Here is a 12,611-nt window from a genome sequence, read left to right on the forward strand (position 1 = left end):
TACCACAAAACAATGCACTCACCAGCTTGGAGTATACTTACAGTTTATGTCCAACTTTTAACATGTGCATTGTCTGTTTTTGCTCCTGTAGATCACAATAGGGGCTTTTGCATCTAATCAAGCTGCACTAGCTGAAATAATTTTTCTAGTATTGTAGGGAAAAAAATAGCTTTTCTGTAATTAAGGCTGAGACTTTTTTCCTTCATAAGCGTGTTTTTGTCCCCTTCCTTGTTCCTTTGAAAAACATAAAAAGTGTTCTTTTTGCTTCACATTTTGCATGCACAGCCTTCCTTCAGTGGATAATGATTTTTCCAAATTTCATATGATTCACTCAAACAATGCTTGAGATAGGAGGCTCAGAATAAAGTCCATCTTGATCATGATATGAGAAGACTTCCAAGCATTTTTTGCTTCCCCCCCCATTAATATTACTTGCACTAGAAACTTTTATCTCAAAGTTCTTAGGAATATCTGAGAGATGGTGTTACTTTTGCACTGAAAAAGGTAATTCAACAGTAAATAGCAATGACAAAAGGGCCCCCAATGATAATTTTTTAAGAATAATTAATGCAATAAACCCTAAAATTAACTGCAAATAGAGGGAACTATGATTTTTGAAAGCTGACCTAGAGAAATAAGCAGTCAATTTAGGAAAAAAAGTTTTATCTAGATCCCACTGCAGACAACGATAGAGCTCCTATTTATTTATTAGCATATAATTCTTGCACCCAGCACTTGTGAGACTCTCAGGAATTCTGAAAATAAGCCAGTTACAAACAATTCTGCAACAGCTGTTTGTAGGCAAAAGCTGTCATAAACCACAGCCTGCTTTAGTAACCCAATTAGTGAATTAGTGAAGTAAATGCTGTCTGCTGGTGAGTAGCATGGCAGAGCTTGTGCCCAAAACGCTGTCCTGTCTTGCTTCCCCATCCCTGCTGGCATGGCTTCTACCTTCCCATGCTTCAGCCCACTGTGTACCCACAGTGGCTATAGACGGTGCCAGGGCATGGGCTGGCAGGGAAATAACACACTGCTGGGTGGCTGTGGGCAAGGGTTGGTGCTGCATTGGGCCCTGGGGACCAGGAACCTGTCCAGCCATTGCCAGCCCAAACACTACCTGGAACAGGTGAAGCCACTGCCAGCACCCAGCTCAGTGTGTCACACGGCTACACCTTCCCTTGAGCTGTGCTGCAGCAAGTGTTTGTGTCACCACATGGCTCACCAGACCAGGGAGCTGATCTGGCTGGAGAACAGCTCAGCAAAAGCAAGGAGTGATCCGATGTGCATGATGGGGATAGAGAAGAGGGAGCAGGGAGATCAGTACAGCTACAGCCAGCTGCTGACAAGCCATTAATCACACTACACCCCTCAGCTGCTCTGAGTGAGCAGGTTAAGGCTTTCCCCAACAATGTTTTAGTTGTATTTGGTGAATGATTTATTTCAGTGACATTGCACAGTATGTCAGAAACAAATGTTCTCTATTTGTGGTTTAGCACCTTTCTCCTGCATGGGCTACTGGCAATATGGCCCCTGTTTTATACAGTGCTCCAATGCCATTTGAATGCAGTGGAGAGTACTTCATAGAGGAAGAAGACCTATTTCAGTTAATCCATGAGCATGAAGGCCCCTCAAGAATGAGATAAACTATGAACAGCCTGAGCCCAATTTATGAAATCAGAGGATTTTACATCAAAAAAGGGAAAGCTAAACTTCACATTATGATGAGACATGGACACATCTGTGCATAAAACCAATTACAAAGTCAATGTTCTGCTTCGCACATTTTTCAGCACTCCACAAACTGTAAAATGCTGCAGCCTTTTCATTTGTAGGATTTCCACAGCTTATGGTCATACAGTCCTTTGACTACATAGAGAAAAATCCCTTCATCTGAAAATAACCCCTCTTAAGAGAGGAAAGAAGAGTCAGGTATGTGGCATTGTTTCAGGAGTAACATTATGGTGGCAGGAGCTTTGACTCTTCATATCCCTGTGTTGTGGCTTCTCTTATGATTAGTCCCAGTTGTTTTATCTGCTTTCTAATGTTTTATGCTGAGTTCTGTAATATTTCCATTTTGATGAAATTGCCAATATGTAATTTAAAGCAATACCCACAACAGTTTGGCATGCCAAATTCCTTGCAGGAGGTGACGGCAGGAGCCTAGATACCAGTTTCCAGTGTGGGTCAGTTTGGCAGATTTGCCTTTAACTGCAAATATTCTGCCTCATCAACTTTTTGATCCCAAACTTGTTTTCCTCACTTTTTACTTTTTTCTCTTTTTCACCCACAATTATTTGACCATGACAATTGTTCTGGGATTTGCTTAACAGGACAGACACTACTATGGGAGGTTTGACCACACTGCATGTCACATATTTTTTATACCTTCCTGTATAGACAGTTTGTACAGAAAAGAGCCAACACTGTACTAACCAGCTCAGCATACTTCTTAAACAACAGGTCCAGCTTCTCTTCTGGAGTATTCAGCTTATTCAAGCTTTGCATCAGTAGGGTGGCTTCTTTTCCTTAGAAAAAGAATAGGCAGAGATTTGATGATAGATGTAGTTTGTAGTTGATGTATTGTTATGAAATTGGTTGGTTGATGCATGGGTCTGTAAAAACACAGTGTGAAATGAGGCATTTTGGAAGGAAAGGAATAATTTTTGCTATGAATTTCTGGGTTTTCCTTTGCCCCATAAGAACAAACATGCTAGAACTTTCCTCCCTTTCAGATCTCATTAATGTGCTCTCTTCTAGCAAAAGCATTGTCCGTGAAATGCTTTTGTCCTGTGTAATCTGGTTTTCATTCAATGTTTTTGCAACATGATTAGGTCAGACACATGGCACACACACTTGGCTGAAATAGAACAGAAACGGCCTGGACCCTGAAGGCTCAAAAACAGATCTCTCTGCAAGTGAAAGTGGATCAAATCTGGTGTACTCAGTTCCTTTGCTGTTCAACCCATGCAAGACATCAGAAATATTAAGTCAGATGTGGAGGCTATGGTGTGGAAGTAAACTATCAGTAAGTGGTAGGTACTGCCAGCCAGGTCTGGGCTATGTGATACTGGTGTAAATCAGTTCCCTGTCTTGGTGAAGAGTATACCAGAGCTAATCTAATAACTCCCTCGGTGTGCAGAGCTAAATCACTGCACAGCCATTTAGGTATTGCTTGTCCTCTATACCTCTTGGTCTTCATTTCAGCCCCAGGTAGGAGCTAAGCTTGAACACCGCTTGTTCATCAAATACAAAATGTGTCTGACATCCCTGGAGACAAGGTTGCCTGTGGTCCCAGAGGCTTGGATGTACTTTTCCAAATGCTCCTCTTTGCCGAGGCTGTGAGACAAAATTTGCTTTCTGCTTTGGGCTGGACGTTTTCTACTTCAAGTCTAGTGCAATCCAGGAGTACTATCTATGGAGAAAATCCTTTATTTCATGCTAAGTTCTCTCTATAGCATCAGCATAAATAAGTTGAAGTGAGCTGAAATCAAATCCTCGTGTGAAAAGTGTCACAAGTGCAGATGAAGAACTGTGTTGGCAGGGTTTTCACTGAGATTGCTGAGATATCAGTAACTGCACCAAAGCCAAGGCAGTAGAAACTGAGGAACTTTCTTCAGGACATTCAAAGAAATTGGGGGGCAGAAAAAGTCCATGCCATGTCCTACGCTTAGTCCCTTGTCTGTAAGAATGTCCTGTAGTAATTTCTTTACAGGCTTAGTCTGCATTTGGGTTTGGTTTTTCATGCAAAGGAGAGGCTTGAAAATTGGCAGGAGTTAAGTGTAGGAAGGGAAATAAATTACATATATGTTAGACTGGAGTGTAACTACATTGCTCTCTAGTGGCTGCCCAGCAGAAAGTACATGTATACAAAAACTCGCTGAGACTTCTTTCTAGCTCAGCTGACAGCCCTGCCAGGGCAGAGGTGTTGTCTAAGCACTGTGTTTAGAGAGAGCAAATGTATTGGCTTATTTAATATATATATTATATGATGAGTCCAGGGATTTGCTAAATGAAAAATAACCTGGGCATGATAGTGAATTTGTTCTGCGGGTTCCCATGCCACATAGTAGCACCATTAGCATTGTTGTGACCAGGAAGTAGTTATACCTGAGGAGGTAGGAAAACATTCACTGAGGCACAAACAAAAGGCTGGGTTTTCCTTTGTCTAAGAAGTGACTTTGTGCAGTGTCATCGGACTGACAGCTTTGGCTAACTGGTTTGGGTGGCACAGTAGTACATCAGTGTTGTGTGATAAAATGCTAAACGTTTTTCTTTTTTAAAGGACTAATAGCTGATATAGTTTACAAGTTAGGTAATGCTAAAAATAATGATCAGTCTGAAAAAAGCTGTAATGGTCACTGTAATTTTCAGTGGTAGCTGGAGGTCCCTATCATGCATAGTGGAGACATAACATGGTAAAGAGCAAGGACCAGGGAATTCTTACTTGTGTTTGCGGAAGGGCTGTTTGAACATGTAAATACTTGCCTAGTCCCTTCAGGATTTTCTTCTCCAGCTTTTGCTCCTTGTTGCTGCTGGGTTCCTTTGCTTTGGAAGCATCCCCAGGAGCCACCTTCTCTTTCTCACTCTCCTCATTTCCATCTTCATACTCTGCATCCTCCAAGCTGCCTGGCTCTCCCTTTTCAGGCTTGTCAGTTCCTGTGGGAGTGCTTTCCTTCTCCATCAGGCTCGTGGCAGACCCGTAGGTTTTAATGATGTCCTCCAGCTGCCGGCTCAGCTCCTCGGAGATGTCACACACGGCTGCTTCGGGCCAGGTGTTTGGCTGCTCTGTGGGGGCTGGAGTAGGGGGCAGCAGGCCAGGGGCAGGTTTGTCCCCACTCTGCCCCTGGATGTCCTGTCCAGGTGAGGTGGAAGACTGGTCATTCTCCATGCTTGGTGCAGTACCTGACAGAAAAACAAATGGAAGGTTAATTTAAAGGCATACAGAATTAGTCATCGAGCTGTTCCTGAAGCCTGGCCAGCATGTGAGTGATTTTGTGTGAAATTTGGGATGTCAGCTTATCCATTGGCTCTGGTTTGATAAATACATCACACTTAGATAAATAACCAAGGTGATATGCCTGCAAGGAGAAAAGGAAATTACATACTTTCCAAGAGAAAAGCCTACTCAAAACTAACACTTAAATGAAAACCTCCTATTCCCACTGGCAGCAATGACACATGAAATGACACCCCAGTCACTCATATAATTTTCCTCCCTGAATACACTACTTGCCACATGTTTACTTTTCTTGATCTGTTTACCTGCAACGCTGGCTACCGATAAGGGCAGCTTCACTTCAGAGCTGCATTAGTTTCATCTCCTGCTTCTCTCCTGATTCTCTCCTGTTGGCACATCTTAAGTCATTAATAATGAAAAATATTTTTAAAGAAATTGGTGCACTGAAAATTGCGCTGTGCCCTTGGAAAGCCCAGCATGGTGCTTGATCTACAAGAGACGTGGTTTGCTACTGTCATAATAACAGCAAAGAATAAGATAAACAGCTCTAAGCCACCCTTCTCTTGTACTTGCTGCCTGCTGCTGACAGCTTCTTTGACAAAGTACAAAATACAGAATAAATCACAGTGAAATAAAACCAACCACACATAACATAGTTTGGTAGTCCATGGTGCTTTGCAGGGCGAATTTCAGCTAATTTATTCCCAGTTTGCAAAGGGAAGCTTTTGTCTTCTCATGTTTTTGAGCAGCTGCACTCAGCCAGGCAAACACAGAGTCCCCAGTGTACCTGTTCCTGCTCTGGCTTATCCAGGACCTGCTAATGAGGGTGTCACCAAGAGCGTCTTGGGCACCAGGAAAACTCAGTGTAGAGAAGGCCCCTTCCCTCTCAGAGGGAGAGGCTGCTGGCACCTCTTTGCTGCCCTCATGAAGTAGTGCAGAGGTGCAGAGTGCACAGCTGAGCCTTGCTCTGTAAGTAGCCCCCACTTCAGCATGACTGCAGACTCTGTACCCTTGCCAGCCATGAGTCCTTTCTCTCTTTTCCAGACTGATTTTTGTCCCTCTCTCTAATGTAAATCATATCATAATAATAAATCATTATATGATTTACAATGGTGCCAGCGGGGAAGGAAGAAGGGAGGAAGCTTGCTTGGTTGGTTCTTTCCAGCATCTGAAGTGGTTGGTTTCTTATTTTTGAAAAGACAACTTGCTTTGAAAACATGGGGCTAACTGGGAAATATTTTGTTCCCTGTTCAAACAGGTTGTAACATATATTTTCTATAGTGTCTAAATTTCTATAGCTTTCAAAATTGTAAACTAACATGGCCAAAGGCATTATAAGATAAGAGATATCATTGACTATAATAAATGACTCAGTGTTATTAAACTCTCCCCAGTCAAAGTGATGTTTGGAAGTGCAGTGATGGCCATCACTAAGGCAACATTTTTCAAGATTTGATTTTCTAGCTATATGACCAGGCTTGCAGATAAGATAGTCAAATGGGTTATCATCTCTCAAGCAAATAATTAAAAGCTTTGAGTGGGGCTCAGGAAGTGCTTGAAAACTGTTAGCTATAAATCCATGCCCCTGCATTTGTCCCATAGACACAACTTGCCAGCAGAAATGGCTCAGGAATGCATCTGGACCTGGTCTCACAGACCTGTCAGACAAGAACATCCCATTCTTTCCTTACTTCTTGTGGCATAGTCATTTTACATCACTGCACAATCATTGTAAAATTATATTTATCTAATTTGATGTCATATTGAGTTTAATTTTCATTGAAAAATTAGACTCTATATGTGCAATTAAGCTAAATAATTCCAGATAGGATGAATGTTAGCCTCCTGTTTGTGATCTTTTAAAACTGGAGTTAATTGACTGCCAGCTAATTCAAGGTCAGTAAGAGTATTGTAAAGGTTAAGCTAGGCACTTCACAAAATATGTGTTTATCTCTGACGTTCAGGCTAGTGTTTACTACTGCAATCATTAATTCGAGCTAATTGGCAGTTGGCAATCAATCAGCTAGAAAACCCAGGACCACCAGCTCTTGTTAAGGCAGAATAAAACTCTTATGAATTATATCCCAAATTTTAAATAGCTATTTATGTAATATGGTCATCACACAGGGAGAACAGGATTGCAAAATTCTCCATTTCCAAATAATTTCTTTTCTGACTATCTCCCCCTCTTTGTAAGAAGGCTCAAGTTGATGCTCTTGCTGCACCCCGACTCTCTCCCTTGGCTGCCTCCCAACTCCCAACTTCATCGCTCACGTGGTAGCATTGTCTGGCTAAAGGTTTCCTCTTATGTGAATCACAAAGCATGTCTGCAAACACAGTAGCCTTTAAATCAACAGTGGTGATTGATCTGTGCATGGTGTGTCTCAGTAACAAGGGAAAAAACATGGGTGCATGAAAGAGAAACTGGATGTTTAGAATCAAGGACACAAGATGTTTACAAGCTGGCCTTTTGAGAAATTTTCCCCAACACACATTCCTGGCTAGCAAGGGATTAGTTATAATAAGTCTCTGAAACCCTGGTAATTCACATCTACTGAGTTTCCATCCACCAACCCAGAATGGTGAGCAGGCAGGATTCCCTGAAATACAGAACAATGAACTTCTAACCCACCTGTTGGGTCATACTGGGGGTTGTATTTAGACACACAAATAAATATCCTAATGTTTTACTTTGTTCTTCAGGCTAAGCCAGAGGCCTGATAACTGCTTTCCAGCACAAACACAGTGCCTGTGAAGATGTTTTGCACAACATCTTCCACAGCTCCACAGTATATGTTGAGGGAGACAGAGCATCTGAGAGTTGCTTGCTTACAGCCTTTGATGCTGGGAGTTTTTACTGCAGTTTGCCCCAGCTATCCTTGTGCTCTAGCCTGCTTAACCTTGATGTACATAAGGAATTCTTCCTTATCAGGCCATAAAAGAATTCCAGTATAATGTAAACACTTGAAGTGTTTATGTTATACGCTATCTTAAACACAGGAATGCCTAAAAATTAGGTAGCTGAGTTCAGAAGAGGAATTCTTTAGTTTTTCAGACTTGCCCAATTTTAGACTATCCACCTCTTGAGGTCTGCAACTCCTACTACCATTACTGTTGCCTCCAGGCAGCTTAATTTCCAACACAGCCTTATCCTGTTTTTTTGGCGAGGTGGAGTACTGACCAGTTGTCTGAGTCTGAGCATTGCATCTTATTTACTCTTTTCCTCCTGCATTCCCAAATCCTGGATCTGTTCCAGAGCTGTGAGATCAGCACCTTTCTTGGCCCTGGTGTTTTGGATGGAAACTTGACACTTGTGGTTGCTGCCTACAAATAGTCACTGTGGTCCTCCTCTCTCTCAGTGGGAAACATTCCCAAGAGCCAGGGGTGCCAGCCCGCTGTGAGAAAGACTCTTCTCCATTCTCCTCCTTCCTCTGTTAAGAACTTGGGATAACACAGGAAAGAAATGGAGCATAGCTGAGCACGCAGCATAGCCACAGCTGCACCCAGCAAAAGGTATGCTCCTCAGCTCAGTCTCGTTACATGCTGAGTTTGTTTGTCTGCAACTACATTCATTAATATTTCACATTTATGGCACAATTTGGCTTCACTGTGCTTTGAAAACAGCCAGTATTTCCAAACTAAAAGGTCAGTAGGCAAGGGCCAATAACTGATTTAGCAGAGCTGCAATAGCCATCCCACTGCTCCTGGGAAAACTGTTCCCAATGCTGGGGTGTGCCAGCCCACCTCCCACACTGCTGGAGCCAACACTGCTGCCCAGACACCCTCCTGGCATGAAGAAAACACAAATTAAACATCTTATTCTTAGCTTCTTTTGCAGACTACCCTGAAGACTGTCACACAGTTTTGTTTATCTTTTTAAAATAGTGTACTTCCCCTTCCTTCTCATGAGATTTGCTTCCTGATTTTCTTCTTGCAGCTTGAACTTCTAGAGGGTTTACAGACTGGTCTATATTTAGCTTTTGCACCCCCATGTATTCAGCAGAAGGACACATGGCACCTGCTCTACAGCCAGGAGCTATTTTAAGCTCTTCTAAAATGGGGAATGGTATTTAGCACTTTATGCTCAAAGTTCACATATACACACATTTCTCTAAAACAAAGCTTTACATATATTTACACCAGCCGGCATATGCTGATAAAATATGAATTTTATTTTTACACAACACCAGACTGGTCTGCAGTGACAGATCAAAGAAGCAAACACTAAATTCTGGAATGGCCCCTGCTACTGTTGCTCCAATCACCCTTCAGAAAAATACAAGTACCTTCTTGCAGTCTAGGCACTGCCCTATCTGTTACTTCAGAAATCAGTGATAAAACCAGCTGTATCAACCACACACTGCATTTGAATAGCTTTATGATTTATACACAATTTTCTAGTAAAAAAAGAGAACAAAAGTTTGGAGGATCCATGGCAGGTTTCCATACAGGCTCAGAACCAGGCTTGGGGGCTTTCTGAAGCCTACTGCCTCACCTCTCATGTGGCACCTGAGTCTTGATCATTTACTGTTGTAGCAGACCACGAATGGCCCCCAATCTCACTTCAACTCAGCCTCTACAAAAGTAATCTTAAATTTCTCTGATCACTCTTAGGAGAAGTATTTCTTATTTTTGCCAACAGCTTTGGATACCTCCTTGTTTTCTTCAGCTGTCACATGGTGCCCAGACTTTTCCTAGAGCTATTCCTAGGAAATGCGGATTGACAGTCCCAAAGGCAACTACTTATGTTAAACCCTTGTGCCATGCCACCACGCAGTGACAGCAAGTTCATCAGACTTACCGGAGCAAAGAGAAGAGCTGAGCAGAGAAAAAAGTCAGGCAGAAAGCTCAGACAAGGGCACAGCAGCAATAGGACACTGGTTCTGTAATCCTGCCACTGAGGGAAGAAGGACGGGAAGACCAAGTGAGGAGGGAAGGACAGAATGACACAGGAGGAGCAAACAGTGCAGGGACTGAGTGCGCACTGTGCAGGGGACAGTCTCTGATAGGCGCACGGGGAAGCTGCCTGCGGGCTGGCAGTGTAAGGCAGCTATGTTGGCTATTCCCTGCTCTGACAGAGATAGCAGAGAGATTACAGACTTGGGCCCTCAGAGAGGGAAAATAAAGGAAGGATACTTACACAGCTGCTACCCTTCAAATTTAAGTCTTAATCCCGCAATGACTTGATGTGTTGGGCTGTGTGAAATTTGTCTGTACTGACTATGGATTGATTGAACTTGGTTGAATTTTTGTGTCTACCACAAACACTGGGATGGATTTCCATAATGTGAACTCCCAGCTGTGACTGCCCTTTGCAGCCTGGGATTTGGGCAGGATTTGTTAAAAACAGGCTGATTCGTAATCATAGACTCACTGGCTGGAAGACAGCAGAGGACATCTTTAGTTCAAGCTCTCGCTCAAAGGAAGTTCAGCTGTGATCTCAGCCCAGGTCTCTCAGGGCTTTAAATTAGTCTTAAAAACCTCTACAGATGGAGACTGCATGAACTCCCTGGGAAGCCTGTTAACCTGCCTGACTGTCAGGCAGTGAAAAAGTTTCTCTTTACACCTAGCCTTAACTTCCCCTGTTCCAGCTTGTGCCTATTGCCTCTTGTCATCTCACTTTACACTCCTACAAAGAGCGTGTCTCTATCTTCTTGCTAATCTCCTCCAAAGCTGTCTGTTTTCCAGGTTGAACACCTAACCTCTCCTCACAGGACAAGTGCTCCAGCGCCAGCCACCATGGTGCTCCTCCATTGAATTGACCAGCTTCTCTGTTAAGGCAGCAATACTACAGGAGGTTACTGGTGTAGCTGCCCACCCCCGATCCTGGCAGCTCCCAAACAAATACTGCTGCCAAGATAACCTGCCTGACCTACTTTCTGCATGTAATTATGCTGGCTGCATGTTACTCTGTTGGCCCGAAGTTGTTGATACAAACAAGCAGAGCGCTCCCCAAGGAGCTCATCTGCACGCTGCTTATGAAGCAACCAGCATTTCTCAATTCTGTGACCCACAAGCCGCTCAAGCACCATCTTGACATACTGTATCACCTAAGCACCATCTGCTACCCACTCCCTAGAAGGAGATATAGGTCGGTTTAATGCACAGATATGCAAACAATGGAGAAACGATAGCCTGGTACCGGAAGTGGCAGCCAGGGCTGCCAGAAAAGAAATGGAAGTTGATGTCCAGTGAGAAACAATAAGGCTCAGAACAACAATAGGTGGCAAAACAAATGTGTACTACAGTGATTTGGAGTAACCCTTCAAACAGATCATGGCAATAGAGGAAACCAGAAAAGCTTTGTGCCTGATTTACAAGGGATGTCAGAGAAAGCAGTACTGGGTAGGTCAGTATCAAGAGTACCAGCTCAGAAATAGTCCATATGTTAACAGCATCTCAGATTTTTACTGGAGAGGACTAAAGGTCTTGCTATATTTGCGGAGACAGTGGGAAGAAAAGTTCACACTTGGGATAGTTCCTCATTAGTCTTATTTCACTACTTGGAAAAGGCAGCTCCTATAACATGGGAATGCATGTCTTGAGGGAAAATCAATTCTTCCGATTTTTTTCAGATGCCGGTGGTGGCTCAGTAGTGTTCCTAAGGAAGTCACAGATTTAGGGATAATGAAAAGGAGTGAGTGTGCAAGGTCACAGGCTTCTGCAGCAAATCTTTTGGAAAGGTTGGAACCTGGCTGGACATGTTTTGAGAGAAGACAACACTCTGGGGATGTTTGTGACAGGGCAGTGTGAGAGATCAGAATACTAGTGAAAATAAGAGTGTTTGTGTGGGCTCTTTGTACTCCTCCTGATCTGACTGAAAAATTCTCCTGTTCCAGTCCCCTGTTCATTTTTCTTTTTAAATAAAATCAGCTCTGAGATCAAAATGCACAACTGAGCTACCAAGGAGCTAAGTAAGAGCTGAGCTGCAGAAAGTTACTCTGGCATATCCTCACTCCTTGGCAAACACAAGGCAAGACACATCCAGCTTTGCTCTCTTTCACTGGGTTTAAAGCTATTACATGTCAGCTCGTTTTTGCAATGGCCTGACAGCATGCACAGAAACCCTTATGACAGCTCAGATGACATGCTGGGATTCACTGGGCACTGGGAACTTCATCATGTCCCTGAGACATCAGAGTGTACTGATAACAGGAAAATAGTCATGGTCATCATTATAAAAATCAGCTACAAGTAGTATAAAGCTACATATTCTGAGTTGCTCCTGAATATTCAAGTAAATAAACCAGTCTCTGGTACAGTCAGGAAATAGAAAGGCGCAGATAAAATCAGTATTCCTAAATTTGTGGGGAGTATGTGGGTGTAGCTTTAGAAGATTAAAAGGGATCTGCTGGATTTTGGGCTGTGAATTGAAATCACCATCTTAGAAATGGAAACAAACTTGGACAGAGAAATTTAGAGGAATGTGTTGAAACTGCCATGGAGGCAATTTACATGCTGAGGACAACCAACTGACTGGCACCTGGACTCTGCATGCTGGGATGGTTACATCTGGCCAGCTTAGGAGAGAGTGGACTGAAAACTCTCTCTGTGAAGCCTGCACAGTGTCTGAGGTTTCAGCTTTTGCAATGCTTTAGGCATTTCATGTCCCTGTTTTGGGGAAGAGAAAGAAATTGTCCTCTAATACATGAGA

The 12,611-nt window shown here is 43.0% G+C and overlaps 1 protein-coding gene across 1 annotated transcript in view; it reads right to left on the reverse strand.

Annotated features, from left to right (window-relative positions):
- The window catches only part of TXLNB (taxilin beta), a 34,482-nt gene extending 24,558 nt beyond the window's left edge, over positions 1-9,924 (reverse strand). The window contains exons 1-3 of the mRNA XM_085055705.1: positions 9,759-9,924; positions 4,486-4,902; positions 2,434-2,525 (exon numbers count right to left, since the gene is read on the reverse strand). Coding sequence (XP_084911831.1) covers positions 2,434-2,525; positions 4,486-4,888 — 495 coding nt within the window. The 5' untranslated portion in view covers positions 4,889-4,902; positions 9,759-9,924. The remainder of the gene's footprint in view (positions 1-2,433; positions 2,526-4,485; positions 4,903-9,758) is intronic.
- Positions 9,925-12,611: the final 2,687 nt, after the last annotated feature.

Source organism: Lichenostomus cassidix, chromosome 3 (genome assembly GCF_008360975.1).
Source record: "Lichenostomus cassidix isolate B80296 chromosome 3, HeHo_3.0, whole genome shotgun sequence".
Classification (NCBI taxonomy): Eukaryota; Metazoa; Chordata; class Aves; order Passeriformes; family Meliphagidae; genus Lichenostomus; species Lichenostomus cassidix.